The 20,742-nt window shown below is 40.4% G+C and overlaps 1 protein-coding gene across 2 annotated transcripts in view; it reads right to left on the bottom strand.

Moving 5' to 3' along the window:
* The window catches only part of VPS41 (VPS41 subunit of HOPS complex), a 182,901-nt gene extending 174,326 nt beyond the window's left edge, over positions 1 to 8,575 (bottom strand). For both annotated transcript variants that reach the window (XM_082399755.1, XM_082399756.1), the window contains exon 1: positions 8,475 to 8,575. In XM_082399755.1, the coding sequence (XP_082255881.1) occupies positions 8,475 to 8,495 (21 nt within the window). In that variant the 5' untranslated portion in view covers positions 8,496 to 8,575. The remainder of the gene's footprint in view (positions 1 to 8,474) is intronic.
* Between the last annotated feature and the right edge of the window lie 12,167 nt (positions 8,576 to 20,742).

Below are 20,742 nucleotides of genomic sequence, written 5' to 3'. Positions count from 1 at the left end.
GTACTTAATGCCACTGAATTACAACACTTAAAAATGGTTCCGATAATAAATATTATGTTATGTGTGTTTTACCGTAATAAGAAAAAAATTGTGCTGTTCTGCTTGAAGAAAAATGAAGGGCTGGAAAGTACCCAGTGATACAAATGTACAGCTGGACAAATCCTGGGCAGCAGGCTGAAAGCTAAACTCAACAATTATTTCACTTTATCCTTCTTTTGCAAACCAACTCCTTAAACTTAATCATCTGCCCAAACAGCTTTAACAATGAACCATCTCGGTGCCCTGACCTGTGACCTCTTGAATCTATTCATCAACCACCATCAGGATCATCTTCTCAGAACACACAGCACCCTGGTCACCACCCTCCTCAAAGAACCCTCAGGGGTCAGGAGATTTCAGATTCCCCAGCAAGGTCGTCAAAGCCCAGCCCAATGTGGCACCTGGGGCACTTTCAGCCTCACTCCCCCACTCTCTGCACAAACCCACAGGCCTCCAGCCACACCGGGTGACTTCTCACTCAGAGGTCACATGGTCACATCTCTCTGTCATTGGTGGCAGAGGAGCACCTGCAGTCTGGATGTGGCCAGTAGGTGTTCTGTTTGGCCTGGCTATAGTGTTTTTAAGACTTTCACATACAAGTCTGTATTTCTGACTTCCTAAGCTCAGACTATACCTGAAATCCATATTTCCATATAACAGCAGTTGAAGCTGAGCAGCTACGGCCCCAGAGACAGAATGCTCCTCACCACCAACATCCCCAACTGCCCTACCCCAGAAAATCCCCCTCATTTCCACTGCCACCTGGCGCCTTAAGCTGGTGATGCTTGCGCGGGGCCTCCTGAAGCGATTCCTTCAGCTTAGAAGGCCCTTGGCCCAACTCTGCCCTCATCCTAGTGGTCCTCAGACTCCCAGCATGCTCTACAGGGACGCTCTCGGGGGGTACCTCTGGGAGGTGGTGACAGTCAGGCTGAGTGAGGTTCTTCACTCTTGCTTTAACAATAGAGCTTAGATTTTTATGTCTTCAATTTTCATGTTGCCAATCTGAGGCTAAAAAAAAAAAGATTGAAACTCACTGGCTGTTTCTAAATCCTAAACTTTCTTCATGGCCCAACTTAGGTCTCACCTCATTCACAGAATTGTCTCCAGTCAGTCCAGGCCACAAGGTCCAGATGTGGCCTCCTATGGCCTCTCTCTCTTCTATGCCCCTCAGCTTGCACCTAATATGAATTGTCTGGTTCTAGTAGTTATCCTTTACAATTCGCTGTGGATGAACCCATAGGCTTTTGCCTATCTCCAACCATCCTACCCAAAGGAACAGGTCAATACCCGTTTGCCGACGATGATGAGAAGAAATAAGCTGCTGTGGAGAGGGTGTGGAGGAAAGGGGACCCTCCTACACTGTTGGTGGGAACGTAAATTGGTGCAGTCACTGTGGAGAACAGTACGGAGGTTCCTCAAAAAACAAAAAATAGAGTTGCCCTATGATCCAGCAATCCCACTCCTGGACATATACCCAGAAAAGATGAAAACTATAATTTGAAAAGATACATGCACCCCAATGTTCACAGCAGCACCATTTACAATAGCCAATGTCCATCAACAGATGAATGGATAAAGAAGATGTGGTACATATATACAGTGGAATACTACTCAGCCACAAAAAAGAACGAAATGCCATTTGCAGCAACATGGATGGACCTAGAGATTGTCACACTAAGCGAAGTAAGTCAGACAAATATCATATGATACCACTTATATGTAGAATCTTAAAAAATGATACAAATGAACTTACCTAGGAAACAGAAACAGACTCACAGACATAGAAAACAGACTTGTGGTTGCCAAGGGGGTAGGGGGGAGGGATTGACTGGGAGTTTGGGGTTAGCAGTTGCAAACTATTATATACAGAATGGATAAACAAGGTCCTACTGTATAGCACAGGGAACTATATTCAATATCCTGTGATAAACCATAATGGAAAAGAATATGAAAAAGAATATATATATGTATAACTGAATCACTCTGCTGTACAGCGGAAAGTAACACACCACTGTAAACCAACTATCTTTCAATAGAGTAAATTTTAAAAAAGAAATAAGCTGCTGATCCAAAGCAGTAACACTGTACCTCCTCTGTATATTCCTTTTCCATTTATCAGCAATACCAAGTGCATTTTCTCCAGGCAAATGCTTGAATTATCAGCTCGTGGCTACAGGACAGTGACAGAAGGGGAACCGAAGGGTGGCAGCAGCAAACAAGGATAGAGCAATCCAAACAGAACGTTAACAACCTAGCAGCAGCCCCAAGAAGGAGCTAATTGGGCTCTCAGAAGACCCCGCCCACAAGGGCGTTCAACCCACCCCGACCCCGAATCCTACGATCAGGGCCCCGTGACAGCGGCCCGGGAGAAGACCCAGCACAGCCAGCCTCAGAGGCCAGGAGGGGTTAAGAAGATGGTCAAGGGGCTTCCCTGGTGGCGCAGTGGTTGAGAGTCCGCCTGCCAATGCAGGGCACACGGGTTCGAGCCCTGGTCTGGGAGGATCCCACGTGCCGCGGAGCAACTGGGCCCGTGAGCCACAACTACTGAGCCTGCGCGTCTGGAGCCTGTGCTCCGCAACGGGAGAGGCCGCGATGGTGAGAGGTCCGCGCACCGCGATGAAGAGTGGCCCCCGCTTGCCGCAACTGGAGAAAGCCCTCGCACAGAAACGAGGACCCAACACAGCCATAAATAAATAAATAAATTTATTAAAAAAAAAAAAAAAAGATGGTCAACCCAGGAGGAGAAAGAGAACCTGGGACCTCCCAGGTTGGGAAGTCCTCACAGTGTGGAGGGAATACACACTCTTTGTTGAGGGCAACAAAGAGAATCTGGGGGAGAAATGGGAGGCTGGAGCCTAAGGAAAGCCAGCTACAAACTTTGCAGGATGAAGAAAAAGAGCAGAGACCAAGCCCCAGACTAGGCTGGAGACGGATGTGAAACACACAACACTTACTACCACCTTCTCTTCCTTCCCAACAACTGTGTGACACAGCTGAGCCTGATGGAGGAGTGTTTCCAACGTTTCACAAAGGCACGGCACGGGAAAGAAGAAATATTTTGTGTGAGATGTATTTGATATCCCTGTGTGCAGAGCCTCCATTACAGAAAGCTTTTGGGTCCCCAAGGACTAGACTGGTTGAGTAGGAAAGATGAAAGGGTACCCAGGGAGCTGGCAGAAGCCGGGAGACTCAGGTTACCAACCTTTTCAACCAATCAGGCTCAACTACTATACTTATTCTGCAAATGAAGAAAAGCCTTGAGGTCTGCCCCAGTTTGCTGCCTAGTGACCCAGCCCCAAATCTGACTTTGCATTAGAATCATCTAAACGCAGCAGGGAGAACTGGCTAATATTTGCTAATCCACTCCATCATTTTTTTTCTTTTCCATTATGGTTTATTACAGGATATTGAATATACTTCCCTGTGCTATACAGTAGGACCTTGCTGTTTATCCATTCTATATATAATAGTTTGCACCTGCTAATCCCAAACTCCCAATCCAACCCTCCCTCCCCCTCCTCCCCCTTGGCAACCACAAGCCTGTTCTCTGTGGGTCTGTTTCATAGATGAGTTCATTTGCGTCACATTTTAGATTCCACATATAAATGATATCATATGGTGTTTGCCTTTCTCTTTCTGACTTCACTTAGTATCCACTCCATCTTCAGTAGGTATAAATAAGAGCCCAGATTCACAAGGATTTTGTTAAAAAAAAAAAAAAAAAACCAAACCAACAAACAAGAAAGGGGAAAAAATCCCACTAAGGAGGACAAAGTTTCTAGAAGAAACAAAGGCAACTGTGACTGAGTAGCCATGAATGGGAAGCCCGCATGAAACACAGAAGCCCCTGATCTGATGAATGCTCCCTCCCCAAGGTGGTAATGTGGGAGCCAAGGAGGATATCGGCAATCAGCTAATGATATCAGCCTCCAGCCAACCAGCCCAGAGGAAGATGTGAGAAGAAACTCACAAGGTAATAAGCACACCCAGCTGAGCTAATTTGTGACTATACTTGTTAGATGATGGTAAAGAGTGGGCCCTCTAAAGATTTCTCTGATCCTGTGCTTTTGCAACTTCTTGTTTGGGGCTTTGTTTTTCCTTTAGTTATTTATTAGTAAAGTTGCTTTTAAATGACCTATCTTGGCCGAACTATATGAAAAGAGAATTGTGCACACCTAAGCGAAGCCCAAGTTTGGGTTATAAATCATTGTCCTATTTACAAACCAACCACTTCAACCTAGCACTTTAACATACTTTATCTCAGTTCATACTCACAAGAGTCCTGGAGAGTAAAATCCCCAAGCTACAGGCAAGAAAACCACGACACTCAAATATCTGTCAACTTGGTTTTATTTTGTACCGGGGGCACAATCACATGAGGGTATAACTACTCATGAATGTACTATCTGATAATCCTTAAATGCTCTACAATACAGATAGAATGTTCTTCACTTCTAAAATGTAGTGGGAAATTCAAAGCAGAAACTCTCCTATCTGGTCAAAGAATAGAGGGTCTGAGTGACCAAATATTTTAATGGACCTGCTGGTTGGTTCGAAAGATGAAAGGGTACCCAGGGAGCTGGCAGAGTAAGCAATGTAGGAAATGTAATGTACAATTCATGTGAATTAATAACTTTCAAAAGTTTCAAGTAATATAAAACAATTTAACACAAATTCTACTGAACCTAAATTAACAATTTGACGTTTTCAATTCAGAAGGCTATTCTCCCCCTAATAAATCCATTTAAACATTTTATTAAGCACCTAGTACCTGGAAAGCAGTAGCCCTGTGAGAGATAACAGACATGAGTAAGCTCTGTGCTGATTCTTGAGGACTCAGCAATCTGCAGGAGAGATAAGACAAATACACGAACAACCAGGCTTCAGGCAGAATGCTGTTCAGAAGCAAGGCATGGACAAATAGTGTTGGGCATCTGTGATTACGAAGGTCAACCATAAGTCATTTTGGAGCTAGGTAAAACAGCTGGTTAGAAGATTTCCAGGCACAATGCAGGGTATTAGTGTTGTCTGTGAGCTATAATATATACGTCGTTATTTTTACTAACTACCTTAACCATACTCAGCATAAACAAGGATTGCCCAATGACTTTAAAAAAGTTCATTCATATACAAAAAGTGATTTTTTTTTTTCTAACTTTTTTTTTGGTTGCGCCTTACGGCTTGCAGGATCTTAGTTCCCCGACCAGGGATCGAACTCCTGCCCCCTGCACTGGAAGCGAGGAGTCCTAACCACTGGACTGCCAGGGAATTCCCCAAAAAGCGATCTTTAGTTTGGGAGTCTGTGAACTGTGTTATATTAACTCAGTTCAGATCTCACTCTTTTGGTTCCCCCTAAAATTAAGGTGGGTAAAAGATCCATCACCAAAAATACTATGCTCAGAAAAGTTAAGAGGGGAGGCTGAGTTTTGTCTTGCTCATCTTGGAGGACTGTTTCCATTTACAGTACATGATGCTAAGGAAAAAAGCTTCCTTTACCCTAACCTGTTTGTCATAGTTAATTTTAACACACATCTTGATTCTTGAAGCATTCAGGAGATGGGAGGAGAATTATGTCAAGATTGTCTAAAAGGTTCAAAGTAGCAGAACAGAACAATTAGCAAATTTATTTAACACCACTTTTGTGCTCTTTTAGCCTTCCAAAAACTATGTAATAAAGGCCTCCTATCTTGGTCAGATTTCAATGGCTTCCTATGTGAAATGCAAAATACACAAATCAGAGTGGGGAAAGTCTAACCATTTTTAACTATAAAGGCCCAATAATACAGGTACAATTATCTGGCAGCTTTCTTTAAAAAAATAAACAGAACAACAATTTGTGGATGTTAGCTTCTTTCTGCTGTTGTCTTTTTGAGAACATTCTTTCTGAGAACGACACGGATACCAATGGGGGAACAAATGCCTGCTCTAACCACATACTGGCTGTTAAAGCATCACAGGTGAAATCATGACTTGAAGGAAATGTATTAAGGTGATAAGGGCTAATTCTATTTCACAAAGTAAAAAGTGATTTAGAATAGGTTCTTAAGTATTTTTAAAAAGGCAGAATGTGCCAGTGAAAAATCGTGAGCTTTGGAGACACGACTAGAGATTTATTAGACACAAGCCTGGGAAAGTTATTTAAGTTGACAGAATTTCAATTTGTTTATCTGTAAAATTCAATCATCTAACATATTGACAGCCAAGCACTTTTCCAGGTGTCAGGCATACAACATGAACAAATCCTTGCCATCATGGAGCTTATAATCTTATGGAGAGAATATACAGAAATATACAGAGTACACACACACAAAAAGCTATTTAAGAACACAGTATGTCAGATGGTCACGAACGTTAAGGAGAAAATTACACAAGAAGGAGGTTTCAGAGAATGGTCACGGAAGGTCTCATGCAAAAAGGTAACACTTGGACAGACACATGAAGGAAGTGACAGAAAGAGCCCTGTTAATATCTGGGGTCGAACAAAGGGAGCGGCATGAGCAAAGGCCCTGAGGCAGGTCCATGCCTAGCTTGTTGAAGGAAGAGTAAGAAAGCCAGGATAGCTGATGCACAGTGATAGAAGGGGAAGAGAATAGTGGAAAATGAGGTCTGAGAACAAGGACAGGGAGCAATTGTGACAAGGTGCTATAGGGCAACTAGACTATTCTAAGGACTCTGGCTTTTTTTCAGAGCGCAATAGGAGGCCACTGGAAGGTTTGGAACATAAACGATGCCTGACCTGACTTATATATCAGAATAAAATTTACCAACAGAATTCTTTTGTGAGGACCAAATGCAATGTGAGAGGGTTCTTTAAACTGGAAAGTCCTGTAAAAATGCAAAGCATTCTTATTATATCATTAACTTTCTAAGTGTCTTTTTACATCAGACAGCTTTGCCAAACTCCTGCACAAAACAGCAGTAAATTCTAACAACAACTCTCTCTGTTCCTACTACACTATATCTAAGAACGTAGGAGCTTGGTTTCTTGCTTTTAAATCAAACCACCAAAAAATTTTATTTCAACATGAGATGAACAGTGTGAAAACCAATCTCACTACTATCATCAAACCCAGCTGTGAGTCATGAAATTACATGAGCTTAATGAGCATTTCCCTTTGAACTGCTTGAAATGGAAAAGGAGGCTCCAGGGGTAGGCACAAGACCCTTCCGTTAACACAGTGACGGCCCAAATTTAATTTCTACCTCAGCAAATTTCTTATTTATTGGCATATATCAAACGTACACAGGGCAAAGTTTCATTATGTAAGTGAAGTATGCTGGAAATGGTACAAAGTAGATTATTAAACTAAATAAATTTCTCTTATACTAAACAGCTCATTATCAAGTCACTGTTTAGAAGCAACTATGGAAACTGACCACCTTGTTAATTTATAAGGAAAAACAGTGCCAAGCTGAAATGACACTGGAAATGGAAATTTAAGGTATTTCCCCAAATTCGGGTCTTTGTTTGCTTTTTTTCTTTTTCTTTTTTTTTTGGCTTTTTGATATAACTTTGTCATTTCATCTAATGTCTGGCTACCACTATTGCCTATATGAAAATAACTCTATTGCCATCACTAACTCTTCCCTAAACTCCACTGTCACATTGCCAGGTGTCGACTGGACATTGCCATCTGATGTCCTACCAGCAACAAATAATCCCACATAACTTTTACTGAGCCCAACTTTTCCTAAGCACTTTAAATTTGTGTTAAACCCACTCCATCTTAAAACCACCCTTCGAGGACAGTACTATTATTATCTCTGTCTCATATTTAAAGTTAAATAACTAGCCCAAAGTCACATTTTAAGAATGAGAACCAGCACTGGAGCCTAAGACATTTTTGCTCCCGGACTGACAGACGCACTTAACTACTGCCTGATGCAACACTGACTTAGATTTGTAACTAAATGAAATTGATCCGAAACAAAACTCATCGGATGCAACACTGACTTAGCTTTGTACCTAAATGAAATAGTCAATAAATCCGAAACAAAACTCATCCCGTCTACGCTCTCCTAAGTCCACCTGCATATCACGTCTTACTGTCCTATTTCGAGAGGAACTTAAATTTCAGCCACCTGACCTCAAAACTCAAATCACGTGTGATGCCTCCCACGGGCAGCCAGACCCTTGGAGAGTCCGGCCTGCCTTCAAGCCACAATTCCACGGGGCACAGGCCACAAGAGCAGCGCCAAAGGAAGGGCCGCCCCGCAAACGCCGGGGGTGTGTCGGGGCGCTGTCTCCGCGTGACGTCCAGGAACCGACATCCCACCCGCCTCTCCGCTCCCCGAAACGGACTTTTGCCGTCCCCCCGCCCCACGTGGGCCTGCCTCGTCCCGCAGGAGCCCCGCACCTCCGCACGCTCCACTGCACGCCTCAGATCGCCTCACCCTCGCCTCCCCTTCCCCTGCCTAGCAGTTGCAGCTTTTACCTGCTCCTCCGCTTCCGCCATGGCCGAGCCGGGGAGTCACATGACACACCCGGAAATGAGAGAAAACAACAGCCTGGGGCCCGGCGCCTGCTGGGAAATGTAGTTTTAGCATCGTCTGAGTCGGGAAATGTATTCTAGCTGATGAATCTATTGGGCCTCCTTTAGGCTTCCAACTCCCCAAGCTCAATGGAATTGTGCTTTGGAGAATCCAAACATAACCATCATTAATGCTATGATTTATTCTATTGTTCGTCTTACTGTTTCCATGGTTACCATAGTATTTATTTATACTTACTGTATATCAGGTCCTGGATTTATAGCTTTGCATGAAATATCTCATTTAATCCTCCCAGCAAACCTTACTGTTATTCCCATTTACAGAGGGGAACACCTTGGCTCAGAGGTCACACAGTTAGTCAAGGACAGAACTAGGATTCGAATTCGGCTTTGTCTGATGCCAAAGACTCTGTGATTACCAAATCCAGCTTAGTCTAAAAGTGTTTTTTGCTTTTTTTTTTTTTTTAAGTATATTAGGTAAATATAAAACAGTCTTTGAAATAGGGAACCAGAGACAATTTGTCCTCCAAAAAGATTTAGCTCCTACTGTTTGCTACTACTTTAAGTCAGCTTTCTCTTCTGGCACCTGGACATTGAACTTTTAAAAAACATCTATGTATAATTAAATTATTCGTTTAAATTTTTGTTGAGTATATTCTATGGGTAAATATTCAAGATAGAATATAAATCTGTCTTTGGTAAAATCTGTAGAACCACTGTATTACTTCCATCCTTCAGAATGAATGATCCCCTCTCCATGTTTCTGGGCATTATGAACTCTCCTTCCTAAACCTCAGAATCTGCAGTATCTTGTTCAAAGATGGGCATTTACTTCTTTCCACTCATTTCCAGTAGATAGAAACTACCAGAGGGCATCTCAAATGGCAGCAAGTGGTAGGTGCCCAGTGCCTTATGGACCCCCTGGTGCTGTGTGGACTCTGACCTAGTAGGAAGTCATGGACTCAACACTCTGCACCTCCCAGGTCTCTAGCTGTAACCTGCTCGACCCACCAATTCCTCAACTTCCAGGGTTGATGGAATATACAAAGTGTCTCATCATCTGAGGCACCTGTCTTCTCCCCAGGGCGGAAAGAGCCTTAGCTCCACCCTCTTCCTCCAAGTCTTGTTGGAGTCCCTCCTCTAGTCTGCTGATCACTTAGTCACAGGGAATAAAGATACACCAATGCCAAGGTGTCTAGATATACATAGCCAAGTACCCAATACCCTAAGTATCAACCTTTCCAGTCTGAGTTTCTAAGATCTTCTCTTACAAAACAGGCCGGGACCAAACATTCATTACTCATGATGGATTTCCAGTCCCACAAGAATCCTTATACCAACCAAAGAGGCTGTGGAAGCCCCCAGTCCAGTCTCCACAGAAAAAAAAAGCCTAGCTCCTCTACTTTTCTGACTTTCCTCACACACCACAATTTTCCCTTTTCCATTAGGACCTAGACCCACCCATTAACTTCTAGGACCAAACCCTCTCCAAATTGGCAGTCTTTTCTGCTTTGATGAAAACACAGGCTCAGGATTAGGAAGGAAGATAGAGGATTATAAAAAAAAAAAAGGAAAATACAGGGGTATAACCACTGTCTTCCCCCGAGGGTGTTTTTGTTTTATTGTTCAATTTTATTGTGGTGAGAGGTCAGGTAACACCTCCAGAAAAAGAGTGACTAAATACTGGGAGACAGGTGGAAAAATCACCACTGAAATTCAGAACAAAATCTTGTTCTAAAATTTTGTTTTTCTTTAAATTAGGAGTTTGGGATTAACATATACACACTACTATATATAAAACAGATAAACAACAATAACCTACTGTATAGCACAGGGAAATATACTCAATACCTTGTAATAACCTATAAGGGAAAAGAATCTGAAAAAGAATGAATATATGTATAGGTATAACTGAATCACTATGCTGTACACCTGAGACTAACACAACATTGTAAATTAACTGTAGTTCAATTAAAAAAAAAGTAAAAAAAAAAAAGAATTCTGTTTTTCTTTCCCAACAGTACGTGCCCCCTCAAAATTCTGGGGAGGTGCTAGCTTCTCTCTCTCCTTCTGGGCTGGCAGTCTTCCTCCTGACCCCTCTTGGCCTCTGAGGGGGCCTCAGCTGTGCTGAGTCTTCTCCCAGACCGCTGTCACCTGGCCCCTTGTTGATGGTAGAATGAGAGGTGGGGATCAGTAGAAAGCCTTTATTGAAAGGGTCTTCTGAGAGTCACAATCAGCTCCTTTCCCAGGGCTGCTGCTCTCTGATTCATTGCTGAATATGCTTTCTTTTTGTTTTCTTGGAGGCTGGAGCTCCCTAGGTTTGTATGATGGATGAGTCATCTCCACAAATTCTCCGAGGGACACATTCCTTTCATCTGTCACATAGGTTCTGCTCTGGGGGCCCTCCTGGTGGAGAACATCCATCCAATGGCAGCCCAAGCAAGCAAAGTTGGAGGCTATTGACCCTGGGCCTCCTGGTCTTTCTACTTTTCTGGAATGCAGAATGTTCAGCCTCTCTCTCTTCCTCAAAAAGGGTGTTATGGGCCTGATTGAAGCAGACTGGTAAATGAAGCAACACAGATACGGAAAGATGAATTAGAGGAAGAAAGCCCCTGCCAGCTGGCAGGTTCACGCTACGCCTGTGGCCAAGATGAAATTCACATGTGACCTCGAGCCCCAAGTTTTCTCCTGTAAAATGAAAGTTTTGGGCTCTCTTATCTAGAAGGTTCTCTAGCTCCTGCTACTCGGAGTGTGGTCCACAGACCAGCAGTCTCCATATCACCTGGGAGCTGGTTAGAAATGAAGAGCTTAGGGCCCCTCCAGAGACTTACTGAGCAAGAATCTGGATTTTAATAATATCCCCAGGTGATAAGCATATAGAATAAAGTTTGAGAAATGTTCAGACTAACAGTCTTTCATTCTATGGCAAATTGACTGTTTCTTTCTTTCCCATCATCAGGTCACCTCTCCCAACTTCAAGCTACGGAGGTAAATGTAAGCATCAACTTCTCATTTGAAGTGTATAGGACCTAGTACTGTGAATAGTTTTCAAAAACCAGAGCTAAGACTTTCTAAGCGTAGAGTGGTTCACTGGCTTTAAGGCTGTGTCTCATAAGTTCGTTGTATAGCTCTGAAAGAGTTGACCAGCTCAATAAATTTAGTCATTTTATTCATAATAAGCTACTTCATTGTTTAAACACTATGAAGGGCTTTAATATTTTCCATTATAAGATAGTATTTCTAAATTTCAGAAACTTGAAAAATCAAAGTGGAAATATGAGGTTAAAAAAAATCACCCCTTTATCCCTTCTAATTAGATGGTGCTTTACAGAATCTTTTCCCAGTCCTTTAGTTTCCATTCCTTCTTAGGTTGCTACCTTTTTCAGCCTAAAGGTCTTTTTTGACAGGCAGTAACAAGAAGTGTTGCACCACATTATTCTACTAACTCTGAGCAATGATATTAATCTTTCTTTAATTAACCTTCTTTCCCAAATAGCTAAAATAATATTTATATTTTCTTTATCAATTTTGGTAAGCCTCAACTTATTTTGCAGTTTGGTTTGGCAAAACCTGTACGCACTGAAACCTGTTCCCTTCTAATATTTCAAATGTCATTTTAAGATACAGCTTATTGTAATTTTCCCTGAGCAACCATTTTTTAAAGAAACATTTTTCTAATTACAAAAATAATGCAAAATCATGACAGATAGTTGGAAAAATACCAAAAATTATTAAATAAATTCAAAAACTACTCATAATTTCTCCATCCCGATTATCATTGTTGGATATATTTATTCTCTCTCTCTCCCTCTCTTCCTTTCTGTCTCTGTTTATTTAAATTTTTCAACAAAAATTCTATCATCAAGTTTTGTCATCTGCTTTCTTCACTCAGTCATACTTTAAGATCATTTTCCAATAACATTATAAAATGTTGTTCTAAAATATGATTTAATGGTGCACATCAAAATTGCATTCTGCGGGCTTCCCTGGTGGCGCAGTGGTTGAGAATCTGCCTGCTAATGCAGGGGACACGGGTTCGAGCCCTGGTCTGGGAAGATCCCACATGCCACGGAGCAACTAGGCCTGTGAGCCACAATTACTGAGCCTGCGCGTCTGGAGCCTGTGCTACACAACAAGAGAGGCTGCGATAGTGAGAGGCCCGCGCACCGCGATGAAGAGTGGCCCCCACTTGCCGCAAGTAAAGAAAGCCCTTGCCCAGAAAAGAAGACCCAACACAGCCATAAATAAATAAATAAATAAATAAATAAATAAATAACAAAAGTGATTGTTTAAAAAAAAATTTGCATTCTGTAAAAATACCATAGGTTGTATAATCAACTCTTTTTTGTTGCATACTTTGAGTATATCTAATTAACATCCTTGTGCATAATTTTGGCAGGTGGTCTAATGAAAGGTGGTATCCATTATAGAAACAATGCCAACCAAATAAGAAACACCAGGGCTATTTACTCAGAAGCTGCTCCAACGTGGAAGTCAGCCACCCTCACCGGCGTTTTGGCAGAGACTCAAAGGTGGGCAGAGGAGTGAGAAAGCTTCATGGTGGAAAAAAGGGAAGGCTTCGGGTGCACCCTGATTAGAGGCTGTTGGCATGGGGAAGTGGTAAGAGGGCTACTAGAAGGGGGACATCCTGTGTGATTGGCTAGGGATGCATATTTAGTTTTATCAGGTTCTAAGTTGGAAGCAGAGACAAAAATTAGGGAAGCTGTCAGTTATTATTCAAGTCTTGGCCACTTTGGGCTAACTGTTACAGAAGTTATTGTTTAGCTTCCTGACTATTACTAGAGACAGCAGTCTGACTGCCTACAAGTCTGACTTACAACAGCCTGGCTTCCTGCGCTGCTATTATAGAAAAGGGGTTGATTTCCTGGGTAGGTTGCAGCAGGCTGTGGGTTAGAGTTCTGGTTTTTTTTAATTTAATATGGTCTGGCCATTGTCTGTTTGTATATTCCATCTCCCACAATTTATATTCCTAAGAGTTATATGAGATTTCTATACCTTCCTACCATCAAACATTCGGTATTATCATTTTCTTAAAAACGTTATCAATTTGGTTGGGTGAAGAATAGTATTTTACTTTTTGTTTTAACTTGTATTTCTTTGATTCCTGATGAGTCAATAGTTTTGATTGTTTTCTACATTTTCTACTCTTGCTCTTTGCTCGTTTTCAGTTAGGAAATTAATCTTTTTCTTATTGACTTGAAAAATAATGTACAGGAGACAGTTGGTTAGTTGGTTTTGAAGCCAAGAAGTCTGGTGCTAAAGATAAATATTCTGAGATCTTGCATACAATGGATATTTGAAGTACAGAGGGACTAAGCAATAAAGGGAAAATGCAACCTAAAATATAATCTTTGGGAATATGCAAATTTGAAGGACACTGAAGAGGATGTAGTTTAGACTCAGTGTGGCTAAACTCCTATGAAACTAGTGTGCCCTGATTTGGATCAAGGGGTTTTATTGATAAAATTCAATAGTCACAGCATTTTCCCAATTCATAGGGGAAAAAACATCAATTAACAGGGAACATATACCATTTAAAACTTTTCTCTCTTACATGTTTTCTTGGAATCTTTGGCTTTGCTATTGCTTAGCTACAAACAAGCACCAATACCAAAAACTAAATCAAAAATAGTAAATAAATCCTAACAAAAGAATCAGAAAGAAACTATCATGCATGCATTGACAGCTCCTTATTTTTAAATAAACATGTGCCCAGCACCTACCGCAGTGCCTAACACATAACTGGAGCTCCATAATTATTTGCTGACTAATTAATTAGTGAATTAATTAATTAAATATCTCTATTTCGTTATGTTTTCCCAAGTAATAGACTTTCTTGGTGTCCTGCCACCATCTGATCTGTGAGAAAATAAGGAGACATTGAAAGTTTAAGCAGAGCAGTGGAATGACATGATGAGGGTGGTGTTTGGGAAGTTTAAGTCAGCAGCTGTGGAAGCCCTCAAAGATGGGAGTGATCTAAATTGGTTGGCAGGTTCAGAAGACTTCATGGAGGAAGCGCCACGTCAGGTGGTCCTTAAAGGAAAAGTAAGAAGCTGATGGTAGAAAACAGAGGAAAGGGAAGATATCCCATATGGAGAGAACAGTACGAGAAGAGCCATAAAGATGTGAAACAGCATCCAAAGAGTCAGACATAACACTAATTGGATAGGACGATGCTAGAGTCTGTCACCAGGCATAAACCTGTGCATATTTTCACAGGCAGTTGTGGCAGAGATTGCTAATTGCCTGCTTGAAATCTGTTAACTTCTACTTCCTTAGTAAAAGTGTAAGCAGATAGATTAAGGGGTTCCTTGAGAAAGAGAACCAGGAATGACTTTTTCTTGACATAAGAGAAGCCATTTTGGCCTAAGCCATTTTGTGATCTAAGCCTCACCACCATTGCTTGCCCTTGAACAGGTATCAGTAATCAATGATCTTAAGGGAATACAGGAATGCAGGAACAGAGAAAAGTCAGTCAAATAACAGCACAGTGATGCAGCAGAGTCCTAGTTCCTCCTCAAGAGATGTACATAATAATATACCTTCAAGTTCTGCAGGAACTAAGGCTCCAACCCAGGTGGAGAATGAAATGATGACTTTCACCCTCCTGACTTCAATCAACTAAGCCTTGGACTCTCAACTTTTGCCCCAATTCTATACTGAATTCTCCTCTGCTCAAGCCCCTCCATGAATATACATGTACCCTTAGCTTAAAACTTCCCCAATTTGGCTGTTTGGGGAGATAATGCTTGGGGAAAGATCCCTCCCCGTAGTCTTCTTACTTGCTGCAAGTGGTAATAAATCTTTCCTTCTCCTGATATTTGGCTTGGTTGTGTCTATTGGCTTGACACCCACCAAGAGGTGAACCTAGTTTTCAGGTAACAAAACAAGTCCTGTAACACTGGGGACAGCAATTCCATTAGATAAAAGACTACATTTCCTGGCCTTCATAACGTAGATAGGTGTGGCTGTATGATTAAATTCCAGTCAATGATATATAAGTGGAATTGTTATGTGCCTTCCAGGAAGGACTCTTAAAGTGGGACAGACAGCTGGGAATATCCCTTTTACCCTTTCTGCTACTAGATTCTGCAGCAACCATCTGGGTCCATGAGGTGGTCTTGAGGGTGGAAACCAAATGCTAAGGATGAAGCAGAAAGATAGAAGGAGCCTAGGTTCTTGATGACTTTTTGGAGCCACCATGCCCCCCTAAACTGCCTGCCTCCATATTGATTTTGAATGAAAGAAGAAACCCTTGTGTTATTGTGGGTTGTCTATCACAGGCAGCCAGACTCAATCCTAACTGATACAATGATGGAGACACACTAAGGATTTTTGAGACTAGAAATGACATGGCCATAAGGACATCACCTACTGCACATGAGTGAATTATCATTTTCCTACTTGCACACTTGAGAAATAAGAAGAAAAGGAGCGATCACACATGCATGTGTGTGAGAAGAACAAAATTCTATATTATAAAGTTTTTGGATCTTGGAATACAGGGCTAGAACAGTGCCTCTGGGTACAAATTTGCTTTTGTCTCTTTCTAGTTCACTGTGATGTTTAAGAGCTTGAGAACTTCAGAGATCAGGGCTCAAACCCTACCTGTGCTATTTACAATACAATCTTACAAAAGCACAAGTTAACTTTACTAAGCTCCAGTATTCTCAATGAGCTAATACTAACTTCCTCCAAGGGTTATTGTGAAAAATAAATGAGAAAATGTACACAAAGCTCTTAGCAGAAAGCAGAGACATAGGTGTTTTAATTATAGACACGTGGTTATTGTGTTTCCTGCACTTGAATATCCACATAACAAGCACAACAACGTCCTCTCCAGGCTCCAGTCCTCCTGATCCTCACTTAGAGGCACATGACCACTCTCCAGTCTTATTTGTTTACATAAGAAGAAGAAAAAGAACTTTGGGGATGTGCACCCTCAAAGGAAATTTTATGCAGGGATTATCAGAGGCCTTGTGCAGATAAAAGGAGAGTAGCCTAAAAAATGTTATTTTCTGGGACTTCCAATTTCCTTTTCTTCACGTAAGGCACTTGGACGTCACCACTCCATCCGAACAAGTGAAAAGTTGAACAAATGGAAAACATCAACACTCTTCTAAGATCTGTAATAGGGGGGAAGGCACAGGGCAAACCCCATCCCCAAGATCCAAGAGACCAACAGGGGAGTATAGTCATGGCATCCGAGAGAAGAGAATCACAAGGAAAAACTACTGTGGAAACCAGTGCCAGGGTAGGAAAACCTGAACTGTACTTGACAAAGTGCTGGAGGCTCAGTGTAGACAAGTCTGAGAGTTAGAAACTCCAAGAGCACTTGGAGTGCCCCACCACCACAATACTGCGAGATTTACCTCCAGGACCTCAACCAGGTTCCCACAGTAAACATTGGAGAAAAATCCCATCATGCTTCCAGGAGGAAGAGGGGAAAAGAAACCATTGTGAAATTAGCCAGAGGCCTGGTTCTTAACAAAGCCTGTCCTCAGGGTCAAGTAGTTAACCAGAGCCTAACTGACATGGGAGAAGGGAAATACCCAACTCCAGACCCTAGCCACCCTGCTCCACCTAAGGGGGGAGAAAAAAATAAGAAGTACTTGTGAAGTTTATAGTCTACAGGCACAGGCTCACTAAAAGACTGAGACTTAATCACAGGAGCACTTCTCCTCCCCTCACACCCCACTACTACATTACTAAAGGCCTGTTTACAGCAGTTCCTTTTACCTGGCATATTATGTCCAGCTCTTAAGAGAAAACTACAAGGCATACCAAAAGGCAAAAACACAGTTTGAAGAGACAGAGCAAGCACCAGAACCAGACATGGTAGAGACGTTGGAATTATCAGACTGGGAATTTAAAACAACTATGATTAATATGCTAATCATGTTAATCCAATATGCTGATAGGTAAAGTTGGCAATATGTGAGAACTTATGGGCAATGTAAGCAGAGAGATGGAAATCCTAAGAAAGAACCAAAAGAAATGCTAGCACTAAAAAACAGTGTGATGGAAATGAAGAATGCCTTTGATGGGCTTATAAATAAACTAGACGTGGCTGAGGAAAGAATCTCTGAAACAGAAGATATATCAAAAGAATCCTCGAAAACCAAAAAGCAAAGAGAACAGAGATGGAAAAAAAGAGAACAGAATAGCCAAGGACTGTGGGGCAACTACAAAAGGTGTAATATATGTGTGATGGGAATACCAGAAGGAGAAGAGATAAAGGAATGGAAGAAATATTTGAAACAATGTCTGAGAATTTCCCCAAATTAATGTGAGACAGCAAACCACAGATCCAGGAAACTCAGAGAACACCAAACAGGATAAATGTCAAAAAAACCTGCACCTAGGCATGTCATTTTCAAATTACAGATAATCAAAGATAAGGAAAAAATCCCTAAAAAGCCGGAGGGAAAGAACACCTTACCTATAGAGGAACAAAGATAAGAATTACACCCAACTTCTCCTCAGAAACTGTGCAAGCAAAAACAAAGTGGAGTGAAATAATTAAAATGTTGAGAGAAAAACACACCAACTTAGAATTTGGTGGTTCTGTGAAATGATCCTCCAACAGTGAAGGAGAAATAGACTTTCTCAGCAAACAAAAATTGAAAGACTTTATTGCTAGTAGACCTGCCTTGCAAGAAATGTTAAAAGAAGTTCTTAGAAAGAAAGAAATTAACAGAGGTCAGAAACTCAGATCTACATATAGAAATGAAGAGCAACAAAGAAGGAATAAGTGAAGGTAAAATAAAAACTTATTTTTCTTATTCTTAATTGATCTAATAGGTAAATGTTTGTTCAATAATAATAACAATGTTTTCAACTACATGTTCAACACAGTGTGTGCGTATGTATATATCTTATGTTGCATACATAAGCTTTTGTATGCTTTTGTATAAGTAAAATGAATGACAGCAAAGATACAAAGGATGAGAAGAAGAAATTAAGATTATTTGGTCATCATAAGATACTCATACTACCTGTAAAGTGGTATAGCATTATTTGAAAGTGAACTTGGATTAGTTGTAAATTTCTATTGCAAACTCTAGGGCAACCACTAAAAAAATTTTTTAAAGAAGAATAGCTAATATGCTAAGAAAGGAGAGAAAATGGAATTATATAAAATGCTCAGTTAAAACCACAAAAGGCAAAAAAAACTGGAAGGCAAATATAGTAACAAAGAACAAGGGCAACAAATAGAAAGTAGTAACAAATATGGTAAATAATGAATCTAACTATATCAATAATCACTTTGAATGTCAATAACCTAAATGCACCAGTTAAAAGACAAAGATTGTCAGAGTAGATCAAAAAACACTACTCAACTATATGTTGACTCTAAAAAACTCATTTTAAATATAAAGACACATATAGATTAAAAGTAAATGGATGGAGAAAAATATAGCACTGAAAGAAAGCAGGAGTAACTGTATTAATTTCAGACAGAGCAGACTTCAAAATAAGGAAGGTTATCAGGGATAAAACAGGGCATTACATAATGATAAAGGGATCAGTTCTCCAAGAAAACCTAACACTTCTTAATATGAATGTGCCTAACAACAGGGTGTAAAACTATGTGAGGCAAAAACTGATAGAACTACAAGGAGAATGAATGCACAGATGAATGCAATATCTGAGGTGGATACTTCAACACCTCTCTATCAGAAATGTACAGATTGAACAGATTAAATCAGTAAGGACTGAGTTGAACTCAACAACACCTTCAGTCGATTGGATATAACGGACATCTATAGACTACTTCATCCAACAACAACAGAATACACATTTTTCTCAAGCTCACATGGAACATTCACCAAGACAGACCATGTTCTGGGCCATAAAACACACCTTAACAAATTTAAAAGAATAGAAATTATACAATGTCTCCCCACAGAACACAATGAAATTAAACTAGAAATCAGTAATGAAAAGATAACTGGAAAGTCCCAAGATACATGGAGATTAAACAAAATACTTCTAAATAACACATGGGTCAAAGAAGAAATCTCAGGAACAATTTTTAAATATTTTGTACTAGATGAAAATGAAAACATAATTTATTAAAATTCATAGGATGCAGTGAAAGCAGGGCATAGAGGAAAACTTATAGCCTCAAATGCATATACTAGAAAAAGAGATAGTTCTAAATTCAATAATCTAAAGTTTCCAATTTAGGAAACTAGAAAAAGATGAGCAAATTCAATCCAAAGTAATCGGAAGAAAAGAAATAATAAGAATTAAGAGAAGTCCATGAAATCGAAGACAGGAAATTAGTAGAAAATATCAACAAAACCAGAAGCTGGGTCTTTGAAAAGATCAGTAAAATTGATAAGCCTCCAGCCAGGCTAACTAAGAAAAAGAGAGAACATGAATTACTAATATCAGAAATAAAGAGGGGTTATCATTAGAGATCCCATGAACATTAAAGATATAATAAAGGAATACTATGAACAATGCTATGCCCACAAACTTGATAAGCTAGATGAAATGGGCCAATTCCTTCAAAGACACAACCTGCCCAAACTCTTAGAAGAAGAAATAGACAATCTGAATAGACCTGGATCTATTAAAGAAATTGAATTAATCAATATTTAATTCAATTAATTCAATATTAGCTTTCGAATCAGAAAACACCAGGCCCAGATGGGCCCAGATTGGTGAATTCTACCAAACACTGAAGGAAGAAATTACGCCAATTCTCTACAACTTTGCAGAGGACAGAAGCAGAGGGAATACTTCTTAATTCATTTTACGAGGGCAGCACTAATCTAATTCAAAAACAAAGACATTAAGAGGAAAAAAACCCTACAGACCAATGTCTCTCATGAACATAGATTCAAAAATCCTAAACAAAATATTATCAAATCAAATCCCAAAAGGTATAAAAAATAATTATATACCATGACCAAGTGGGATTTATCTCTGGCATTCAACGTTTCAAAATCAGTTAATATAATACATCTAATCAACAGATTAAAAAAGGGAAATCACATGATCATATCAATAGATGCATAAACACCTACTCATGATAAAAATTCTCAGTAAACTAGAAATAGAAATGTCCTCAATGTGATAAAGACCATCTACAAAAACCTACAGTTAATATCATAGTCAATGGTGGGAAACTCAAAGCTTTCCCACTAAGTTCAAGGCAAGACTGTTCCCTCTCACC

The sequence above is a fragment of the Balaenoptera borealis genome (genome assembly GCF_965194805.1).
Source record: "Balaenoptera borealis genome assembly, chromosome: 7".
Classification (NCBI taxonomy): domain Eukaryota; kingdom Metazoa; phylum Chordata; class Mammalia; order Artiodactyla; family Balaenopteridae; genus Balaenoptera; species Balaenoptera borealis.
This window is presented reverse-complemented; position numbering and strand designations above follow the sequence as displayed.